This window comes from Sardina pilchardus, chromosome 9, assembly GCF_963854185.1.
Source record: "Sardina pilchardus chromosome 9, fSarPil1.1, whole genome shotgun sequence".
Lineage (NCBI taxonomy): Eukaryota > Metazoa > Chordata > Actinopteri > Clupeiformes > Clupeidae > Sardina > Sardina pilchardus.
In genome coordinates this window covers 3,797,363-3,821,350 of record NC_085002.1, presented here as the reverse complement: position 1 = coordinate 3,821,350, position 23,988 = coordinate 3,797,363, and the positions used below count along the sequence as shown (strand labels likewise).

At 43.1% G+C, this 23,988-nt stretch overlaps 1 protein-coding gene across 1 annotated transcript in view; it reads right to left on the bottom strand.

The window, feature by feature from the left end:
• Positions 1 to 3,044: 3,044 nt before the first annotated feature.
• LOC134092108 (collagen alpha-1(VII) chain-like) overlaps positions 3,045 to 23,988 on the bottom strand; it is a 35,269-nt gene continuing 14,325 nt past the window's right edge. The window contains exons 25-60 of the mRNA XM_062544907.1: positions 23,383 to 23,454; positions 22,999 to 23,043; positions 21,081 to 21,116; positions 20,489 to 20,524; positions 20,168 to 20,212; positions 19,715 to 19,747; positions 19,385 to 19,447; positions 18,267 to 18,302; positions 17,766 to 17,846; positions 17,138 to 17,206; positions 16,009 to 16,044; positions 15,795 to 15,854; positions 15,367 to 15,411; positions 15,165 to 15,200; positions 14,952 to 14,987; positions 14,451 to 14,510; positions 13,981 to 14,106; positions 13,312 to 13,383; positions 13,053 to 13,088; positions 12,419 to 12,478; positions 11,795 to 11,839; positions 11,410 to 11,445; positions 10,785 to 10,820; positions 10,419 to 10,475; positions 8,410 to 8,481; positions 7,936 to 8,007; positions 7,656 to 7,691; positions 7,409 to 7,489; positions 6,965 to 7,018; positions 6,512 to 6,565; positions 6,096 to 6,158; positions 5,908 to 5,970; positions 4,732 to 4,848; positions 4,386 to 4,463; positions 3,425 to 3,478; positions 3,045 to 3,101 (exon numbers count right to left, since the gene is read on the bottom strand). Coding sequence (XP_062400891.1) covers positions 3,045 to 3,101; positions 3,425 to 3,478; positions 4,386 to 4,463; positions 4,732 to 4,848; positions 5,908 to 5,970; positions 6,096 to 6,158; positions 6,512 to 6,565; positions 6,965 to 7,018; positions 7,409 to 7,489; positions 7,656 to 7,691; positions 7,936 to 8,007; positions 8,410 to 8,481; positions 10,419 to 10,475; positions 10,785 to 10,820; positions 11,410 to 11,445; positions 11,795 to 11,839; positions 12,419 to 12,478; positions 13,053 to 13,088; positions 13,312 to 13,383; positions 13,981 to 14,106; positions 14,451 to 14,510; positions 14,952 to 14,987; positions 15,165 to 15,200; positions 15,367 to 15,411; positions 15,795 to 15,854; positions 16,009 to 16,044; positions 17,138 to 17,206; positions 17,766 to 17,846; positions 18,267 to 18,302; positions 19,385 to 19,447; positions 19,715 to 19,747; positions 20,168 to 20,212; positions 20,489 to 20,524; positions 21,081 to 21,116; positions 22,999 to 23,043; positions 23,383 to 23,454 — 2,058 coding nt within the window. The remainder of the gene's footprint in view (positions 3,102 to 3,424; positions 3,479 to 4,385; positions 4,464 to 4,731; positions 4,849 to 5,907; positions 5,971 to 6,095; positions 6,159 to 6,511; positions 6,566 to 6,964; positions 7,019 to 7,408; positions 7,490 to 7,655; positions 7,692 to 7,935; positions 8,008 to 8,409; positions 8,482 to 10,418; positions 10,476 to 10,784; positions 10,821 to 11,409; positions 11,446 to 11,794; positions 11,840 to 12,418; positions 12,479 to 13,052; positions 13,089 to 13,311; positions 13,384 to 13,980; positions 14,107 to 14,450; positions 14,511 to 14,951; positions 14,988 to 15,164; positions 15,201 to 15,366; positions 15,412 to 15,794; positions 15,855 to 16,008; positions 16,045 to 17,137; positions 17,207 to 17,765; positions 17,847 to 18,266; positions 18,303 to 19,384; positions 19,448 to 19,714; positions 19,748 to 20,167; positions 20,213 to 20,488; positions 20,525 to 21,080; positions 21,117 to 22,998; positions 23,044 to 23,382; positions 23,455 to 23,988) is intronic.

Below are 23,988 nucleotides of genomic sequence, written 5' to 3'. Positions count from 1 at the left end.
TAATATAGACGTATAGGTATAATAAGAGGTATAATATAGACGTATAGGTATAATAAGAGGTATAATATAGGTATGGGTATAATAAGAGGTATAATATAGGTATAGGTATAATAAGAGGTATAGTATAGGTATAATAAGAGGTATAGTATAGGTATAATAAGAGGTATAATATAGACGTATAGGTATAATAAGAGGTATAATATAGGTATGGGTATAATAAGAGGTACAGTATAATATAGGTATGGGTATAATAAGTAAGGGATAATGTATAGAACGCCGGTCATTATCGGAAAATAATTCCCGACAGGACGGACAGAACCCCGACGCGCAGCGGAGGGGTTTTGCTTCGTACTGAAGGGAATTATTTTCAGATAATGACCGGCGTTCTATACATTATCGCGCTTATTATATGGCTACTTGCCAAAACGAGAAAATCAACTTATCTCAATGTGTCTTTAGCAATGACTTGGCTACCGTTTCGTGGCTTCCGCAACAACTAGCGGAGTGAATCCGTTGCCATTGGCAGCGGTCATTATACCTTCGGAGCGGTCAATATGCAGATATAACGGACCGGTAGAACGTTGAGAGGCCCATTCAAAGTGAATGGGAGCTCCCTCAACATTCTAGAGAGCCATATAATAAGAGGTTATAATAAGAGGTATAATATAGGTATAGGTATAATAACAGGTATAATATAGGTATAGGTATAATAAGAGGTATAATATAGGTATAGGTATAATAAGAGGTACAGTATAATATAGGTATGGGTATAATAACAGGTATAATATAGGTATGGGTATAATAACAGGTATAATATAGGTATGGGTATAATAAGAGGTATAATATAGGTATAGGTATAATAACATGTATAATATAGGTATAGGTATAATAACAGCAGGGTTTCCCCCAGAAAATTTGTTAGTTAAGGTGGTGTCTGTCCAGGGGAAGGGGGCGTCGCCGTAGCGTCCCCGCCGCATCGCCGCCACTGCCCTACGAGGGGGGGGGGGGGTGTCGAGACCGTTGGTTTAACTGCAGCCGAGACCGAGTGACAACGGCCGAGTCTTTTAGGAAGCAAGTCTGAGTCGAGACGGAGTCTTAAAGGAGTCAAGGCCGCATCAAGACCAACCAAAGAAAGAGGTTTTCATAATTTACATCACCAAGGATCATCTAACAGTTCAATTCCCAAAGGGTAGAGAGGGGATTGTTGGCTACAGGAGCAGTCTAGCACACACTTGTCTAAATCACTTCTTTTCTGATTTACTTTAAGACAAGGAGGTCAGCTGAAGTAAAAATTTAGTAGGCTGTCAGCATTTCATTAATGTTGAAAATTTTGAATTTTGACACTAATGACAGCAATATACCTGGATTTCACATTCATTGTATCAGATTTAATTGTATCAGCAACCAATTAAACAGTAGCACAATTTAGACAATATTATACCTTAAAAGTGTAAGTTTACAACTCCAATACAGGGCCTTTTGTATCTTTCAAAACCTTTGCACTGCTCAGCATAGCACCATAGGATATATTTTAAAGCCAGTCAATATTATAATGTTCTATTAAAACTAAGAATATTTGTAATGGTGGATATTTTAGAATATACCATGAAATAAAGATTGAACTGTGTGAAAATATAACATTGTGACTGTATGGTAAAGTTAATGAATTGTGATTTAGTAGCCTAAAGCTGCTATTCTTTGATTGAAGCTGTATATTGTGCGTGCCTGTCGCTCATATAGCCTAAGAGAGCCGGAAAGTTTTTAATGCTTTTTAAAACATAATTAGCGAGATCGTATCGCATTGAACGCTAATATTTTGTCACTAGCAACCAAATCTGTCATCTGTCAAATACAGTTGCATGTTCAGCTCTGAACAAAAACATTCAGGAATTATTTCTACAAAACGCAAACGTGCGTCCCGCCCGGTCGGGATGAATGAAACTGGCATGGGAGACAAAAGGCTACAGTTTAAAGTTTAAACTAGCCTGTGTAAACCTCAGATAATTTCAGAATTTTACAACACGTGAATGAATAGCCGTCAAAAGTTGTTGTTAGTTGTAGGCTAGAAGATGGCACAAGTGTTTGTCACAACAAATTACAAGATGCAGTGGGCTATGCATTCATAGTAGACGAGTGATAAAAAAAAAGATTTGCGCTCAAAAGTGTTATGCCGCTCATCCCACACATTTGGTTGATTCAACGGAGAACCATTCCTGTGGGAGTCGTCAAATCTAGCTAGGTTTAGGCTATTTGTGTTCGCAGTCACTCTGAGATATGCGTGGCAGTGGCACCCGATATCAAATACTCATGCTGAATGAGCGCGTCGCCTGTGCGCATAGGCCAACTCGATTGGAATTTTTTTTTTTTTTTTATGCGTTCTACAGAGAAGGGAGACTAGCGGCTACGGTTTGGAATGACAGGGAGAAAACATGACAGAGTAATACGGCGAATATCACTATACATAATATATTTATTTATTTATTTATTGAAGACGCTAGTTAAGGCGGCAGCCCTGTGTTGTTAAGGCGGCCGCCTTAGCAGGAAAGCGCTGCGGGAAACCCTGAACAGGTATAATATAGGTATAGGTATAATAACATGTATAATATAGGTATAGGTATAATAACAGGTATAATATAGGTATGGGTATAATAAGAGGTTATAATAAGAGGTATAATATAGGTGTAGGTATAATAAGAGGTATAATATAGGTATAGGTATAATAACATGTATAATATAGGTATAGGTATAATAACAGGTATAATATAGGTATGGGTATAATAAGAGGTTATAATAAGAGGTATAATATAGGTGTAGGTATAATAAGAGGTATAATATAGGTATAGGTATAATAAGAGGTATAATATAGGTATAGGTATAATAACAGGTATAATATAGGTATGGGTATAATAAGAGGTTATAATAAGAGGTATAATATAGGTGTAGGTATAATAAGAGGTATAATATAGGTATAGGTATAATAAGAGGTATAATATAGGTATAGGTATAATAAGAGAATAGGTATAGGTATAGGTATAATATTGAAATTACTCACCACAGTGCTGATTCATCTCAGTGCGAACATATGTGCGTATTTCATCCTCCTGTGGGGAAAAGAGTGACAAAAATCAATCTGCTGTGTGTGTGTGTGTGTGTGTGTGTGTGTGTAATATGTGTGAGTGTGCATGTGTGTATGCGTGTGTGTGTAAACATGTGTTTTGTATCTGTGGTTTGCATGTGTGTGTGTGTGTGTGTGTGTGTACACATGTGTTTTGTATTTGTGTTTAGCGTCTGTGTCTGTATGTACGTCTGTGAGTGTGTTTGTGGATGGGTATGAGGGTGTGCATGTATGTGCATGAAGAACTTAAGCATTTGTTTGTGTGTGTGTGTGTGTGTGTGTGTGTGTGTGTGTGTGATCCCGGCTGACCGTTAAGCCTGGATCCCCTCTGTCTCCTTTGGTTCCAGACAATCCCATTTCCCCCTGAAATAACACAAGGACAACAGAGAATGCTCTCGTTATTCAAATGTCCATTCATTTGAGCAGACTCCATTTTAACTGATGTGGACGGATGTCCCAGTAAATGCTAGGCATAACACTTATCTTGGCCAACAATAAGAGGCCACAATGACAACAATAAACGCAGTCTAATGCAGTCGACAGTAGACATCCAAACATGTCACAGATAAAAGCCTGAAAGTTGTGGTGGGTTCAATTCCCGACGTCTACCGTTGTCCCCTTGAGCAAGGCACTTAACCCCACGTTGCTCCAGGGACTATGTAATGTATGACATGTGTAAGCCACTTTGTCTGCTGAATGTAATGTAATGTACATGGGTGTGAGTACTGGCATGTGTGTGTGTTGTATCAAATGGACAATTCATATGTCATAGGTGATGATAATGTTGATAACACTCATAACACTGATAATGTGATAGAGACACAATTAAGCAATAAGCCCCGAGAGGCCGTGCGTTATACTGTATAATCGAACAGCTAAGGGGCGTTGTTAAAAACCCCCTTTGCTGTTCGATTATACAGTATAACGCACGGACTCGAGTGGCTTATTGCTTTTCTAAAACGGTAACCACGTCAATCTAGCAAGATTTCATGAAACAAAGGCACAGCAACGAAAAAGTAACGTTGTATTCATAGATAATCATTCTTCTGCCAAGAAATATATTTCCTCATATGAATGGTTGCTATGCAACAACAAGACGCAGCCACTGCTACTTTTGTGCTAGCGCATTACTATAGAACGAAATGCGGTCAAGGTGTGTGTTTATCGTCCTATATACAACGGCATCGAACGCGATTCAGTCAATCATAATCAAGGACCGGAACTATCCGTTTTAGAATGTGCAGTGAAGCTACTGTAGATGGGACGTTACCTGCTCTCCTCTCTCTCCAGGAATACCGGGGATACCCCGGGCTCCCACCATGGCAGGACCAGGAGGGCCACGCTCCCCCTAGGATCACACACACACACACACACACACACACACACACACACACATACACACACACACACCTTAAGACACGCATTACAGGCTGTAACAGATTCTAGCAGTTTTACTCTCAAGAACACAAACATATACTGATGTCATCTATGCATATGCATATGTTTATAATGTCGTGGATATCATTAGGCTCCAGCTGACTGAAAAGAGACCATGCACGCACGCACGCACGCACGCACGCACCCACACACCCACACATGCGCACACGCACACACACCTTCTGTCCTTGTAGTCCTTCAGACCCTCTGGTTCCGGCGGGCCCTTGGGGGCCAGTGAGGCCTGCGGCCCCGTCCACCCCTCTCGGTCCTGGGGGCCCCGGGATGCCAGGAGGCCCCTGGTGAGGAAGACACAAGTAAGAACACGACAACAGAAACTAGAAAAGCACTCAGAGAGCGCAGACCTCCACCAAGCAAAAACATAACCGCCTCTTGGATTCAGACGGTGATACCCGTAATTTCCCGACTATTAGCCGCGGCTTATACATTGATTTTGCAAAATTTCTTCCACTATGAGGTTAATACAGGGGGGCAGCTAATATGGTGTTAATATGGTTTTGTTTCTTTTAACTTACATAAAATACTGTCCTGCGGCTTATACACAATGCGGCTTATATGCGGGAAATTACTGTACGGATCACTTCCATTTTTTCGTTTAATCGTTTTAATTGAATCGTTTCTTCCTTGGGTCATTTCAGACCTTCCCTGAAAATTTCATTGAAATCCATCCATAACTTTTTCAGTTATCTTGCGAACTAACAGACAAACAAACAAACAGACAGACAAACAAACAAACAAACCCCAATGAAAACATAACCTCCTTGGCGGAGGTAATGGGTGCGCTCCGATTACGAGTGTCCCTACGCTGAATTCCCGACTCACTACCCACTGCACAGGGTGTATCACTCGATCGCTAACACCGATTTATTTGGAATGTCCTGCTAGTCCATAGCTGCCAACGATACCAACGACATGCTTGGAGAGTGAGGAATTAGCTTGCTAGCTTGCTTTTGTTAGATAGTTGGGTCACAACATTTCAGATGTGCTTTGCGATTACAATAACGTTTTTTTTTTCACAATGTATAGAGTCTTTCTCGCTAGCTATAACAAAATCCAAGCATAAAAGGCCAAACAAGAGACGTTTATCTGCAAATGGGGCCGTCTTCGGACCATCTACTGAACTCCGGATGCCATCTAACTTTTGGTGTTGATGTAGCCATATTCACTAGTTCACTTCAAACTGATCACCGTCGCTCCCTATGGAACAGAGTATCACTTGACATGGCCACCCTGTACAGCTCACGTTGTAGTCCACTGCGAGGCGATTGGAATGCACCCAGTACCAAATATTCTTGATATGTTGTGCAATGTAACTGGCACAGCAGGTTTCAGCTCACCCGCTCCCCCTTCTCTCCTTGCCCCCCTTTGGATCCAGTGATGCCATCGAATCCTCGGTCACCCTGAAAACAGACGTATTAACACACACACTCCAACATTACAACCATTCCAATATGCTAACAGATAACAGAATAGAATAGAAACTTTAATCAACTTTCACGGTATTTAGGGGCGAACTGTGTCTCACCTTTGGGCCAATTAGACCCTCTTTGCCTTGAGCCCCAGTGATGCCTTGAGCTCCTGCTTCTCCCTGTGGGACGCAGAGGTTTATGGTTATGAGGTTAAAGCCTACCTTACACTGACAAGATTTGGGAAAGATTCTTGAAAGATTGTAGTCTTTTGAGTAAAGTTTGAATGAGGGGTTTTAGTTAAAAGACTACAATCTTGTCAGTGTAGGGTAGGCTTTAGGAGTCCCTGACTGTGTGGCTTTGTTCTGCATTTGAACCAGGTCATAGATTGTGAATGTCATGTGGTGTGTATGGTTGTGTGTGTATATGTTTGTAAGTGTGTATGTGGCTGTATTTGCTTGTGTGTGTGTGTGTGTGTGTGTGTGTGTGTGTGTGTGTGTGTGTGTGTGCGTGTGTGCGTGAAAGTGTATGTTACCTGCTCTCCTTTCCTCCCTGGCATGCCAGCGCGCCCATGAAGCCCAGAATCCCCCTGTGAATACAAATATTGGACTATTCCACCACTTCACATAGTACAGTTCACATCAAACGGAATTTCACTAAACTCAATGGGCGTCCAAAGGCAATCCTACTTGAAGTTCGGAACATCTCATTTCATCTGAGGGGGGTTTCACCCACGAGGACTAAAAACGTCTACAGTATACCTTATCAGCCTAGTGAGGCTACATGCCCACCAATTTTCCACCCCAATGTTTTAAAAAAAAAAAAAAAAACCTTTGATAAAACATATATGAGCACTGGAGGTAAACATATCACACCTTATGATTTTACAGAGGTCCCTGTGCCAACCTCAGTATGCTTTATTTGACCTAACCAAACGCTCTGGCATGTTATCTCTTACATTTACGCAATTAATAATTCATTAACTCACCCTCTCTCCTTTGGGTCCGGCCGTTCCGCAGGCTCCCTTAGAACCCCGGTCCCCCTAAAAACCACAAGAAATCACTGGTTACCCCTTCATCACCAGTCAGACGCCGACAGCTTAAACACAGAGCTAATATCCAACAACAGCTTCCCAATGGTAAAACTTAACCGTAAAAAAAACATTATTTTACCATAAGAAAATGTATTTTACCAAAGACCCGTGGTGAAAATCTCTTGGTTCAGAAAGCAAAAGTCCAACAATGTAGTCTACGAGTTTCTGAGTTTAGTAAATGGATAGAACAAACATGTGATGGGATTTGCTCCTCCTGAAGCCAGACTTTCCTACCTCAGAAGACCTCATTTGGGTTAATTATCATTAGATACATTTTACAATGGATGGATACCCTTGAACCATGCACACACACACACACACACACACACACACACACACCTTGCTCCCCCGTGGTCCCGTCATGCCAAACTCTCCCTTTTCGCCTCTAAGTCCAGTTAGGCCATCTTTCCCTGGAGAGCCCTGGAGAAAATACACACAACAAACAAGTGAATGCAACATTGTCAAAATAGACAGGCACACACACACACACACACACACACACACACACACAAACACACGTTCATATACGTAAATGCATAAATACACACACAAAAACACACACACACACACACACACAATCTCCTACCGATTCGCCTGGCAGTCCTGGCATACCAGCTTCACCCTAAATATAGAATATATAAATATAGGAGATAGAAAGGGAGGAAGAAGGTGAAATAATTAATATTCAGACAAGAGACGGAATTAGAATCAAGCTTAAATCAACTTGGTTTCCACATTGGCTGCAGCACCCCATATATATTGTGTATACAGTATTGTGATGTTCATAATTATCGCTGATCAATGCTGCACTCCATACAGTATATATATTGTGATATTCATAATTATCGCTGATCAATGCTGATCACCTTCTGTCCGCCGGGTCCTCGTGCTCCAGGGAATCCATTGGATCCTCTGCTCCCGGACTCTCCCTGTATACCCTATACGCACACACACATGCACCACAACACACACTTCAGCACCACCCTTACTCTGATACATACTGTACACCCCACCATGTTTTATTTTCAACCAGTTTTGGAGGTGAAGGTGATGTCAGTGATGGTTGACTAATGGTTGAGAATATATGGTGCTATATTTGGTGAACTTCTCAGTGAACAGTCCAAATAGTGAACACTACAATAACATCACACAACAAAAAAATAATATACATATTTTATTCTAAAAAACAAACATAAATGGTAAAAAACACTATGAATTTAAAATGGTTAACTACAGTCTTGCATACAGTACTTAGAGACAGACACACACCAAACAAAGGTACAGGAACACACGGACGCACACACACACGCACACACACACACACACACACACACACACACCTGTAGTCCTGGAGGTCCCTCTTCTCCTTTTATACCCTTTTCACCCTGAACCCCTTTGGGGCCTCGGTCACCCTGGGAGAGGATGGGCATTAGACGAATAAAACAATAACACAGATCAAGATAATATAGTGGGAGAGGATGGGCATTAGACCAATATAGCAATAACACAGATCAAGATAATATAGTGGGAGAGGATGGGCATTAGACAAATACAACAAAAACACAGATCAAGATAATATAGTGGGAGAGGATGGGCATTAGACCAATATAGCAATAACACAGATCAAGATAATATAGTGGGAGAGTGTAAAGTAGGGCAAAATATACGACAATATATTTCCCACTTTTATACGTGTTCTGTCTACGTCCGGCGCTTCGATGGGGTTGAATTGGACTGTAAAAATATCTGAGAAGTTAGATGGCAATTGTATTAGGAATTTCACCACGATTAAATCTGACTCCATAGATTGTATTGTAACCTCTAATAAATTACCAAATAACTAGTTTGTTGAACTATGGCAGAGAATGGCATGGCACAACTAGACTTTAGAGATATGCAAACTGAACGAGGAGAATTAACCATTTATTAGGCCTTAAGCCTTAGGTAAGAGTAAAAGTATCAGTAATTTTCCTTGAACAAAGGAACAGAGGAGAAAATGAACTTAACCTCAAAACAAACAATAAACTTGGACTTAAACCTTAACAAGTTACCAAGTTACAATGCTACATACACCAGATAAAACAATATATCAAATAATGAAAATAACAAACCCCATAAAGAAATCAAAAGATAGGGAGAGAAAGAGAGAGAGAGAGAGGAAGAGAGAGAGAGAGAGGGAGAGAGAGAGAGAGAGGGGCAGAGAGGTCAGTGTGACCTCTTGCCTAGACCAGAGCAGAGCAGGAAGAGAAGAGTCACCTCTTGCCCAAAGCTGAGAAAGTGAGAGAAGAGAGAGAGGTGAGAAATTCTCAACCTTAAACTATCATGCAGGTCACCCCCCAACCCTGTGGGTGGGATGTGGGTGTGTCTACCACCTGAAGTTCTCCCGTGTAGTTCTTACTCTACAATTATGTATACATACATTAGTTTGCAATGAAAGCGTGATCAGGCTGTTGCCCACATTACAAGTATTAATTCAAGACCAAACATGGATGTATTATCATTTGTCATGAAACAGATACATTTCAGTTTCCAACATTAGTTCATCAGGCATGGAGAGGGGGAGAAGAGGTGTGTCCGAGGGCCTTTCACCAAATGGCCGGCCACACACACAATGGGAACAGTTCAAATGCAAATAGATCACCTGGACACAAAGGAGTCTAACTGTGAGGTCGTCTCCCCCGTTCTGAACTTTAGGGATGTTTCTCAGATGGAAAATTTACCAGCTTACAAGAGGATGGGCATTAGACCAATATAGCAATAACACAGATCAAGATAATATAGTGGGAGAGGATGGGCATTAGACCAATATAGCAATAACACAGATCAAGATAATATAGTGGGAGAGGATGGGCATTAGACCAATATAGCAATAACACAGATCAAGATAATATAGTGGGAGAGGATGGGCATTAGACCAATACAACAAAAACACAGATCAAGATAATATAGTGGGAGAGGATGGGCATTAGACCAATAAAACAATAATCCAGATCAAGATAATATAGTGGGAGAGGATGGGCATTAGACCAATAAAACAATAATCCAGATCAAGATAATATTGTCACAAGGGGCCTCGATCACCCTGGGAGAGGATGGGCATTAGACCAATAAAACAATAACACAGATCAAGATAATACAGTCAGATGTGGCGATTAACGGGGTCCAAGCAGTTTGGATGAAATAAAGAGAAATGCTATTCAATAGGTTCAACACAAATGGCAAGCGCATCAAGGCTGTTTGAACTGATAGGGGATGACCCTATATATGACCAGGCAATACAGAATGTATAGGGACCTAAGCCTGAGTTATGGCAGATCACCTGCTTGTTTGCCAAAGGACGCTAACTTACCCTTTCCCCTTTGATTCCTTTCTCTCCTTGGTCTCCTCCCACAAGCAGGGTTTCACCCTGTTCACAACAACCACAGTCAGAAGTACATTAGCTGTGCTTCACTTTAAGGGTTAACAAAAATGACAAAAAATTTACACAAATGTCAAACATAACAGATTCTGGTCCAAACATAATCGGTTTTTGCATGCATGTGTATGCAAATGTAACGCATTTGTATGTTGAAAAAAAAAAGGTTTATTGTAATAGTTTCATCCATGTTGCCTAACACTACATTTGGAGTGGGTCAAATAGCATGTCTTGCCAAACACAATAGAATGCATATAAATATGTAAATACAGCATGCAAGCAGGTCATGAAACCACAAACCTTTTCTCCCTTGTCTCCTGGAGCACCAGCGTCCCCCTATAGGAAAGACAATGTACAGTATATTCATATATAGGTGCAGTGTATATCCATACTGTACGTCTGTCACAGTTACCATGCCTATTAAAGCAACACTAAAGAACTTTTCCTCTGTCGCACACATGCCATTTGTTAATCCAGCGCTGACTCAAGTCAAATTTGTCGATCTGGTAGTCCTACATAGTGCGGTTATAGCCGATAAAGGGCCGCGAAGTGAACGCAGAAATGAGACAGGGCAAGGCAGCTGGGTTTGCAGTGTTTCTTCTGACCACTAAGTGCTGTGAGACATGTACAGAATGCACAGATGCCAGACTTGCCACTGTTCACTGTTGTCATTAAAAGCAATGCGTGTTCGGCTGGAAGCTAGCCATTGTTGTCCAAACAGAATTAATTTGAGACAAAAGCGACAGCATGTGTGTGTGGCTAGAGCGGGAATGTTGGGGTAAGAAATATAACAGGCTTCTGGAGGAGCTGGTGCCCTCTCCTTCCTCTGCGTTCCTACTGAAGAGGAGAGCTGCTGGCTGTTGAATGAGCTCAAATCTGTGGCAACAACAATCATCCAGTGAGGAGTATCTGTGTGGATACTCACCTTTTCTCCTCTGTCCCCTCTGCTACCAGCAGTCCCCTGAAATCACACACACACACACACACACACACACACACACACACACACACACACACACACACACACACACACACACACACACACACACACACACACACACACACACACACACACACACACACACACACACACACACACGTGTTGGAGTGTAGACATAGAGATACATTAGGAAAATGCAAGTGAGGGTAGTGAAGAAGTGTTTACCAATGGCCTCGGGCATCCACACACACACACACACACACACACACACACACACACACACACACACACACACACACACACACACACACACACACACACACACACATGTTGGAGTGTAAACAAGTGAGGGTAGTGAAGAAGTATTCACCACAGGGCCTCGGGCTCCATCCACTCCAGCACGCCCTTCCTCTCCCTAGAAACACACACACACACACACACACACACACACACACACACACACACACACACACATAATACCAGTGCTTTATTAGCATCACACTTCAGTACTTCATTAGTATCAATTTCAGTCGATGAACTTTACACATGAAAATGCATAACAATGGCTAATCACACTGTATGTACATCACTGTGAATATAAATTAATTCTTGTGATGTGCATCAGTTCCTGTGCCACATTGCCAATCAACTGCCCTGCACAATAACAATCCTGTTTCATGATACTGGCAATCAACTGTCCTGTACAATAACAATCCTGTTTCATGATACTGGCAATCAACTGTCCTGTACAATAACAATCCTGTTTCATGATACTGGCAATCAACTGTCCTGTACAATAACAATTCTGTAACATGATACTGGCAATCAACTGCAATCAACTGTTCTGTACAATAACAATCCTGTATCATGAGACAGGGTTTACAATTCAGTGGGATGATATATTGTGATACTATAAACTAACTAGCAATAAACTAATTCATCATCATCATCATCATCATCATCATCATCATCATCATCAGTATTCTATTATTACCCGGGGCCCGGGATCTCCTCTCTCCCCTCTAACCCCTGGAGCTCCCACTCCGGATTCTCCCTGCAAAAAAAAACACATACACACACACACACACACACACACACACACACACACACACACACACACACACACACACGCACCATAAAAACACGCACCATAAACCTCCTGTAAGCACTCCAACACAGACATGTCATACACTGTACATAACTCATACGTGCACTGCACAAAGCATGTGCCTATAAACCTGTTGTGTGCACTCCAGCACAGACATATCAGTTTTGCCGTAGGCAACATGTTTTATGATCTTATTGACTGAAACCGACAGTACGCTCAGACAAAACAACATATATCAGCCTGTATGATCAGGGCTGTATGATCTTCGGCAGATCTGACTGTCAATCACAGTACGTGCACAGTCACTAACGAGCACAAACTTGATGGGAGGGTGCTCTGTAATAGTGGGGGAGGGGCATGAGAGTTGTATGTTCAAAATGTTAGACCCCCACATTTGCCAGAGTTACCAACTGCAGCTTTAACACATGCAGCCTTATGTGCATGCAGCTCGTGCAGGAGCATATGTGGCTCATCATAAAGAGCGGTCAGTGAAATATGTCAACTTCCTGTAAGCACCTACCTTGTCCCCTTTGAGGCCGTTTGTGCCAGGAGCCCCCTAGAGGAGAAATGACAGAACTGAAATAAATACAACATGCATGCATCTCCTCAGTGACACCAAGGGTGGCTGTGTGTATGTTGAGTTCTAATTAGAATGTGTGTGTGTGTGTGTGTGTGTGTATCATGTTGAGTCCTTATTGAAATGTGTGCGTGTGTGTGTGTGTGTGTGTGTGTGTGTGTGTGTGTGTGTGTGTGTGTGTGTGTAAAATGTGAGTTCATACAGCAGGGCCAGGAGGTCCACCAGGTCCTGGTGCTCCTTGGCTGCCAATTCTCCCAACGAAGCCCTGTAGACCCTGTAACATACACACATGCACACACACACTAAATCAAACTAACAGACATGCTTCACAAACAAACAAAATAACACAAGCTTTCGATTCAATAATATACACTAACATCAAGCGTTTGCATGTCTGTGTATGACAAAGAGATTGAAAGAGGGAGAATGGGGGAGAGGGAGAGAGAGCACACAAGTTACAGAGACAGGTGGGAACTGAAGAGTGAGAACAGGAAGAGTCCATTCCAGTTGCACTATTAAAACGCATGTGTACTGTAATTTTCCAAGTATTAGCCGCGGCTTATACAATGACTTCGCAAAATATCTTCAGCTACGAGGTTAATACACAAGGGCAGTTAATTTGGTATTATTTTTGGTTTCGTTTATTTCAACTTGAATAAAACACTTGCCTGCAGCTTATACACAATGCGGCTAATACACAATGTGGCTAATACACAATGCGGCTAATACACAATGCGGCTAATGCACAATGCGGCTTATACACAATGCGGCTAATACACAATGCGGCTAATACACAATGCGGCTAATACACAATGCGGCTAATACACAATGCGGCTAACACACAGGAAGTGACTGTATCTGGTGCACCCACCCTCTCTCCTGTTGGTCCAGCGGGCCCAGGAGGCCCAACCTCCCCTCTTATGCCGGGCTGCCCCGACGTTCCTCCTGCACCCTGCGGCCCGGGAGGGCCAGGCGACCCGGGGAGGCCAGTGTCTCCCTGCCAGACACACACACACAAACACACACACACACACACAGATGACACTTCCTGGCAAACACAGCACTCACTTCCTGGCAATGTTGTTGTCATCTACAGCATATTCGTTTAATCTTTGCCCAACTCCACTGTACTGTAAGTCTGGAAAGGCCACAGCACAAACAGTGAAAAGTGTTCATCTGAATGACACAACGTGCACAATGACTAGGGCTGGATTTTTCTGATTGGCTGTTACTTACTTGTTTGGGCTATACTGTATTGAAGCATTTTGCATGTGTCAGTTGTATTTGTGTCTTCTCAAATGTGTGTGTGTGTGTGTGTGTGTGTGTGGGTATAAGCTATACCTTCAGCCCTGCTGGTCCTAGTCGTCCTGGAGCGCCTGCGAGTCCCACTCCTCTTTCCCCCTGGAAACACAACTCTTCAGTGACCACCACACACACTCATAATAAAACACAGCTCTTCAGTGACCACCACACACACTCATAATACAACACAGCTCTTCAGTGACCACCACACTCATAATAAAACCCAGCTCTTCAGTGACCACCAACACGCACAATAAGCACTCAGATTAACTCAGAATATCTCAGAATAACTCACACTCATGAACAATCGACCCCCTCTCATACAGTACATATCACAACTCATACTATGACATGCACTAGTGACGCTATACTGTACATTCAATACATTACACAAGGTCCATATTTGATTTCCTTCATCTACCTTCACTCCAGTCTACAATGTATCTGAGTACACAGCTACCGTATACCTGGAGAACCTACTGCATGTATGTATCGCTCTTGGCTAAAGATAAGGAAGGAGAACAGAGGTGTTGATCTTACTTTGTCTCCTTTAGGGCCCGGTGGTCCTGGGAAGCCCTGTGTTGAACAGTGAAGAGAGACAGACAGACAGAGACAGGGGGATGGATAAAGAGAGTGGAAATGTGAGGTTGTAGAGAGAGATAAATTAGGAAGAATGGCATCTTCATCTTTAGGTGATAGTCTATAATATGTTTCTGTTTTGCGTGTGTAATCAGATTTGACAAAAAAACTCACATCTTCACCTGGTGTTCCATCATCTCCAGGCACACCCTAAAGTAACACACACACACACAAACACACACACACACACACACACACACACACACACACACACACACACACACACACACACACACACACACACAATGAGGTAAAATCACTCACAGTACTCGAGGTAGGCCATAGAGATAAACCAACACTAGTAGTTGAGACTAACTTTATCTCCTTTGATTCCAGCAGGTCCTTTGTCTCCCCTCTCACCCTAGAACACAAACATACCAACTTAGAACGCATACTCTCTTAGAACATCAACATGCTGCCTTAGAACATCAACATGCTGCCTTAGAAAACAGACAAAAGTTGTCGGTTCAATCCCAGCTACCACCGGTGTGCCCTTGAGCAAGGCACTTGACCCCAAGTTGCTCCGGGGACAATGTAATGATAATGTAATCCCTTGTAATATAGTTGACATACGTAAATCACTTTGGACTAAAAAAAAGTGTCTGCTAAATGTAATGTTGTGCAATGAAAACTAGAGAGTAGTGAACAACGTATAGCTTTAGGGTGGCTAATCCTTGATAAGTGTAGTTTTAGGAGACAGGGATAACATGTAAAACGTGTTGGTGTTGACTTTGATATACTGACCTTCTGTCCAGACACTCCAGCCTCACCTGCAGTGCCAGGTAGCGTTTGACCTGGAAGCCCCTAAACCAATCAGAGAAGGAACAAAGCAGAACTTTAAGACAATCAGCCGTGACTACTGTATGACTAGGAGGATCTAAAACATAAAAGCATTTCTGTCTAAATGGCAAACGTGTGCGTTAAGTGTGTGAAGGTGTGTGGGGCACTCAGAACTCACTCTCTCCCCCTTCGGGCCTGGAGGACCTGCTACACTCTGAGGAAGCAGGAAGACAGAAGGTTAGAGACAACAACACTGGATCACTAGTTCGCCCATTGGATGAATGGCAAGTTTGGCTTGGTAGCTGGCCGTGGTCCTGGGATGCCAATAGCGGAGATCACTTGCGAGTGATGTCCGCTAACACCCCTAATGGATGAGGGGTCATTTGGAGCTTAGAGCTGATAGGGAAATGGAGGAGCAGGGGAGGAGGTGGGAGGAGCAGGGGAGGAGGTGGGAGGCTTTGCAACTCCAGCATGACGTAAGGGGCAGCAAGGAGGGTTTTATATCCTATGACTGGAAGTTGGGTGAGTGATGCCTGTCAATCAACCCTATGGGCTCCTCCCGAACTTTGTTTAAAAAACTTCATATAGCGGACCATGAGCTACGGATCACCAATTGTTGTGCAGCACTGTTAGCGTGAACACACCATGAGCTACGGATCACCAGTTGTTGTGCAGCACTGTTAGCGTGAACACACCATGAGCTACGGATCACCAATTGTTGTGCAGCACTGTTAGCGTGAACACACCATGAGCTACGGATCACCAATTGTTGTGCAGCACTGTTAGCGTGAACACACCATGAGCTACAGATCACCTGTTGTTGTGCAGCACTGTTAGCGTGAACACACCATGAGCTACAGGTCACCAGTTGTTGTGCAGCACTGTTAGCGTGAACACACCATGAGCTACAGATCACCTGTTGTTGTACAGCACTGTTAGCGTGAACACACCATGAGCTACAGATCACCAGTTGTTGTGCAGCACTGTTAGCGTGAACACACCATGAGCTACAGATCACCTGTTGTTGTACAGCACTGTTAGCGTGAACACACCATGAGCTACAGATCACCAGTTGTTGTGCAGCACTGTTGGCGTGAACACACCATGAGCTACAGATCACCAGTTGTTGTACAGCACTGTTAGCGTGAACACACCATGAGCTACGGATCACCAGTTGTTGTACAGCACTGTTAGCGTGAACACACCATGAGCTACAGATCACCAGTTGTTGTACAGCACTGTTAGCGTGAACACACCATGAGCTACAGATCACCAGTTGTTGTACAGCACTGTTAGCGTGAACACACCTTGCCTGGGGGTCCACTGTCCCCCTGCTCTCCCTTCAACCCTGAGGGACCCGGTGGTCCAGAGATACCCTGCGGAGAGAAGAGCAGCATTTAATGAAGCATGCTTACACACCAGGGATGGAAATTAAATATGTTCTCCACCTGCCTCTGTGGCTGGTGGAGTCCAAAATCTGCCAGCAGCCACTCAACTTTTTTACCAGCCAGAGAAACGGTATGACACTGTTTGACACTGATTATAGTAACCAAAATGATAAAGTTATTGGCATTATTGTGATACGATTAAAATGCGCTGAATCTTGCCTTAAACCAAGCACAGTGGCAACAACACTGAAGGTCAACAGAAGCACATTCATATACTGCAGTGTCTTGACATAAAAGAGGCGTGGCTCCTTTAAGACTCCGTTGGTGTGAGTTCTGGAGCATCCAGTAATCCAACTATCCACCTTGATCTACATGTAACACTTGGCGGGTGCTAATTTCAATCCCTGATTCACACACACACAGACAAATGAAACAGCTTACATGTACATCTGCAAATATTTCACTAATGGTATAATATCATGTGTACAAAAGCATGCACACAGGCAAACACACACACATATACACATACACAAACACAAACACACACCTGTTTCCCAGGTAATCCTGGTGTTCCCTCTTTTCCTGGTATGCCATCTCTTCCTGGTACACCTGGTTTGCCACTCTCACCCTGTTGCCACACATACATGATCGTTTACACATTATTGAATAAATATTGATGTTCTATAACTGTGTTGTTGTTACTGCTGCTAAAGGTAATGCTTCCATAAGTGAATGGTTCATTGTATGACTAGGTTGTAGTTGGTGTTGGATGACGTTGCTGTTGAGGTTAATGGTTCATTGTATGACTAGGTTGTAGTTGGTGTTGGATGACGTTGCTGTTGAGGTTAATGGTTCATTGTATGACTAGGTTGTAGTTGGTGTTGGATGACGTTGCTGTTGAGGTTAATGGTTCATTGTATGACTAGGTTGTAGTTGGTGTTGGATGACGTTGCTGTTGAGGTTAATGGTTCATTGTATGACTAGGTTGTAGTTGGTGTTGATGTTGCTGTTGCTGTTGCTGTTGCTGTTGCTGTTGCTGTGTACTCACCACTTGCCCGGGCAGACCTGGTGGCCCTTGAGGTCCCTACAGGGAGACACAGCGAAGAGCAAACGCTGGTTAACATGCTACTGAACTCTCCTAGCACAGGTGATCTAAAGAGCATTCACTCCCAAAGCTAACACTGGTTTACATGCTACTGAACTCTACTAGCACAGGTGGTCTACTGAGCATTCACTCCCAAAGCTAACGCTGGTTAACATGCTATTCAACTCTCCTAGCACAGGTGATCTAAAGAGCATTCACTCCCAAAGCTAACACTGGTTTACATGCTACTGAACTCTACTAGCACAGGTGGTCTACTGAGCATTCACTCCCAAAGCTAACGCTGGTTTACATCCTATTGAACTCTCCTAACACAGGTGATCTAAAGAGCATTTACTCCTTTATAACATTTACATCCTACAATAGGCTATATAACTCTTCTAGCACAGGTGGTCTACTGAGCATTCACTCCCAAAGCTAACGCTGGTTTACATCCTATTCAACTCTCCTAGCACAGGTGATCTAAAGAGCATTCACTCCCAAAGCTAACACTGGTTTACATGCTACTGAACTCTACTAGCACAGGTGGTCTACTGAGCATTCACTCCCAAAGCTAACGCTGGTTTACATCCTATTGAACTCTCCTAGCACAGGTGATCTAAAGAGCATTTACTCCTTTATAACATTTACATCCTACAATAGGCTATATAACTCTCCTAGCACAGGTGATCTAAAGAGCATTCACTCCCAAAGCTAACGCTGGTTAACATGCTATTGAACTCTGCTAGCACAGGTGATCTAAAGAGCATTCACTCCCAAAGCTAACACTGGTTTACATGCTACTGAACTCTACTAGCACAGGTGATCTAAAGAGCATTCACTCCCAAAGCTAACGCTGGTTAACATGCTATTGAACTCTCCTAGCACAGGTGATAATGAGCACATGAGCTACACTAAACATCACAGGCCAAAGTAGACTTTTTACAGCTCTGACGGGGCTAACCATAGATATATATACAGTAGGCCTACATATATATGTCTATGGGGCTAACCATGTCTAGCAGTGAAGCTGACGGATAAGGCAGATGGGTGATAACCAGCTTAGCCAGCCAATCAGCACTTACCACAGCGCCCGGTGTTCCAGCAGGGCCGGGCAATCCCATACTACCCTGGGCTCCAGGAGGTCCCTGAGGAGGGAGAGGATGAAAGAGAAGAACATCACTTCTGATTGGACGTCTTGGACACAATATCACATTTGATTGGACGTCTTGGACACCATATCACATTTGATTGGGTAGTGTTATAATCACACTTTCGATTGGACCTCTTGGACATAATCACACTTTTGACAGGGCAGCTTGGTTATAATAAAACGTTTCACTGGACATTTTGGACATAATCTCATGTTTGATTGGCCACTTGGACAGCTTTCTGGATTGGCAAGTTGTACTTACTTGAGTGCCGACACCTGGTGGTCCCTGGTTTCCCTGCAAGGGAAGACACACAGACACCAATTACAAGATCCGTTTGTTGCTTTATGACAAACACAAAACAATAAACATTCATACTGTACACATCATCATGTTCAGAACAAGGAGGGTATGAAGACGATCAAGGGGACAGAATCAACCATCCAACCATATAAGGCAAGGTGAGGGAGAGAGGGGGACAGAGAGAAACAGAAGGGGAGAGAGAGAGAGAGAGAGAGAGAGAGAGAGAGAGAGAGAGAGAGAGAGAGAGAGAAAGACACCAACTCACTTTCACTCCTGGTGGACCAAGGGGAGAGAATCAACCAATCAACCAACCATATAAGGCAAGGTGAGGGAGAGAGGGGGACAGAGGGAAACAGAAGGAGAGAGAGAGAGAGAGAGAGAGAGAAAGAGAGAGAGAGAGAGACACCAACTCACTTTCACTCCAGGTGGGCCAGGAGGGCCGTTGCCACCCATTGGACCCTGTAAGCATCATACAACATCATCCATTTGTACTGCATACTATGTTCTATCATTCTAGCACTCCAGTACAAGTCACTATTTATATAAAGTGCTATAAGCATTCTGAAATGTATTTCATGGAGATACTTGAGTGTTTATGTTATTTTATAGTACATATTCTTTAAGAATAATTAAGTAATACAACTCGGAATGTATTGTTATGAAGAACATCATTGCGAAAGCTCTGTGTGTGTGTGTGTGTGTGTGTGTGTGTGTGTGTGTTTTATGGGTTCTTACTGTTGGTCCCCTAATGCCTGGTTCTCCAGGATTACCCTATCGTAAATAAACCAAATGAAAAACAGAGAAATTGAAACACACATCAGTCAAACCTCATACGTAAAAGAAAAGCATTGTAGATTCTAAAGAAATGCCATCCCCACCCTCCACCCCCTCTAACTATGAGCAAAGCAGCAAGAAGAGACAGCCACATTCACCTACCGGTCGGCCTATTACACCTGGGTACCCAGGCGAGCCCTGGAAGGGAGAGAGAGAGAGAGAGAGAGAGAGGCCGGAAGAGAGAGGGAGAGAAAAGCCACCATGGGGCAAAAAAGGAAGGTCAAAGCGAAATGAAGAGAGAGGGATAGAGAGAAGGAGTGAGGAGAGGGGAAAATGAACAGATGAGAGAACACAGAAGAGAAAGATAGAGGCACAAGGCATTAGAGGCAGTGCATCCTGCATGACACGTGCACATCCTGCAAGGCCCTCAGCAGCTCTGCACCGGACCCTGGGACTACTGGTCAGCCAACGCCCAGCCTCTCCCTCTACTGATCCCGTACCCCGTCCCATCCTATCCCATAATAGTCGCTCCTGCTGAGCTACTGTTACTCACAGAGGGGCCTGGCAGCCCTGAGGGGCCCTTCTGACCCTGTCCAGGTAGAACAACAGGTAAATAACAACAACAGGAGTAATGTAAACACAAACATCAGAGCTCCTCCGCAATTCTCCTTGATCTTTATATAGTATATCTGTTCCCTCTGACTTTATTATGCCAACACTATCTTCTTACTACATGTTGGTCAACTGTCTTAAATATAAAATACACAGGACACATTTGAAGGAGGAATATCTTGCTTACCTGGCACAGGTTGCTTCCACTGAATGGCCAACAATACTCATTTTATTTGAATGTTGAATGTGAATATCAGAGACTATTGTAGTAGATCACTTCTCATGCACTATTGAGTACTCTGTGCTCATGACCACATTCAGCTAGAGGTTACGTTTACATCTATTCACTTGCTTCACCAGCTGATGCTTTTATCCAGAGCGACTTACAAACAGGAGAGCTGCATACATCCTCCTTAAAATGTCTCTCTAACAGGGGAGCTACACCAGGCGTATAACTGAAGCGAAAATCAATTTCAGAAGACTGGTCTATTTTTTTCTAATGTATGCGCCGTGGAAGATAATTGCTGCAGCAGACACAACACGAACGGAGCGCTTCAGTTACGCGCCTGGTGTAGCTCCCCCATAAGAGACTTGAGAACAGAGATGCCTTTTAAAGGGATGGATCAGAGTAATTTCACCCTAGGGTCCTTTGCACCATGACCTCGAGCCAAACACCCCCCTAGAGTTTTTTCCCCTTGGTCAAACATTAGTCGAATCAGTCCTATCAGCCGAATAGCTTAGTGCAGGCGCTAATGGAACCAACAACATACTGTAGAGAAGCTGCTCCGCCGCGTATCCCGTAATTAATACTAATAATACTAATAATGCCCACGCAGCAGTAGCGGGACATGGCACAAAGGACCCTGGGGTGCAATTGCTCCAAACCATCCCTTTAACATTTACATCTGTGCAGATACGATATGCTGTGAAACATCCCTTTAACATTTACATCTGTGCAGATACTATATGCTGTGAACCATCCCTTTAACATGTACATCTGTGCAGATACGATATGCTGTGAAACATCCCTTTAACATTTACATCTGTGCAGATACTATATGCTGTGAACCATCCCTTTAACATTTACATCTGTGCAGATACTATATGCTGTGAACCATCCCTTTAACATGTACATCTGTGCAGATACGATATGCTGTGAAACATCCCTTTAACATGTACATCTGTGCAGATACTATATGCTGTGAACCATCCCTTTAACATTTACATCTGTACAGATACTATATGCTGTGAACCATCCCTTTAACATTTACATCTGTGATACGATATGCTGTGAACCATCCCTTTAACATTTACATCTGTGCAGATACTATATGCTGTGAACCATCCCTTTAACATTTACATCTGTACAGATACTATATGCTGTGAACCATCCCTTTAACATTTACATCTGTGATACGATATGCTGTGAACCATCCCTTTAACATGTACATCTGTGCAGATACTATATGCTGTGAACCATCCCTTTAACATTTACATCTGTACAGATACGATATGCTGTGAACCATCCCTTTAACATTTACATCTGTGATACGATATGCTGTGAACCATCCCTTTAACATTTACATCTGTACAGATACTATATGCTGTGAACCATCCCTTTAACATTTACATCTGTGATACGATATGCTGTGAACCATCCCTTTAACATGTACATCTGTGCAGATACTATATGCTGTGAACCATCCCTTTAACATTTACATCTGTACAGATACGATATGCTGTGAACCATCCCTTTAACATTTACATCTGTGATACGATATGCTGTGAACCATCCCTTTAACATTTACATCTGTACAGATACTGTATGCTGTGAGGTGATCAGATTAAACCCCTCTTACTGGTTTTCCGTCCAATCCAGGTTTCCCTGGTTCTCCAGAAGATCCCTGAAACACACACATACACACACAGACAAACACACACACACACACACATGCACGAAAACATACACAGACACAGAAACACACACACACAAACAGAGAGACAAAGAAAACACACACACACACACACACACACACACACACACACATACACACTTCAGGCTGAGACGAATATTACAGGGGCATACTTCCTACAATAAAGTATTCATGATGACAGATGAAATATCAGCAACAGATGGACTGATCAGCATCTAATGATTGGAAAGTAATTAGGTCCAGACAGATTTTTGGAACTGCCACAATCCAAAGGAAGACTGAAGACACTTGAGTGATGAGTGGACTTACGGCAAAGCCATCACGGCCCTTCTCTCCGTGCTCGCCTCTGTCTCCCTTGTCTCCTCGAGAACCAGCGACACCCTGAGAAGAACAACACTCTACTTTGGGACAGGCTAACAGCGTCACATACGGTCATTACGCACCCAACATTCACTCTACTCACTGTACTCAGAACACAGATAGAACCTTATCATTCTAAGGGGACGATGTGTATGTCAGTCTTACGCATGCCAGACTTATGAGGGATGGTTGGTGTGAAGTGTTCAGTCTTATGAGGGGTGGTTGGTGTCAAGTGTTCAGTCTTATGAGGGATGGTTGGTGCGAAGTGTTCAGTCTTATGAGGGATGGTTGGTGTCAAGTGTTCAGTCTTATGAGGGATGGTTGGTGTCAAGTGTTCAGTCTTATGAGGGACGGTAAGTGTGAAGTGTTCAGTCTTATGAGGGATGGTTAGTGTAAAGTGTTCAGTCTTATGAGGGATGGTTAGTGTGAAGTGTTCAGTCTTATGAGGGATGGTTGGTGTGAAGTGTTCAGTCTTATGAGGGATGGTTGGTGTGAAGTGTTCAGTCTTATGAGGGATGGTTGGTGTGAAGTGTTCAGTCTTATGAGGGATGGTTG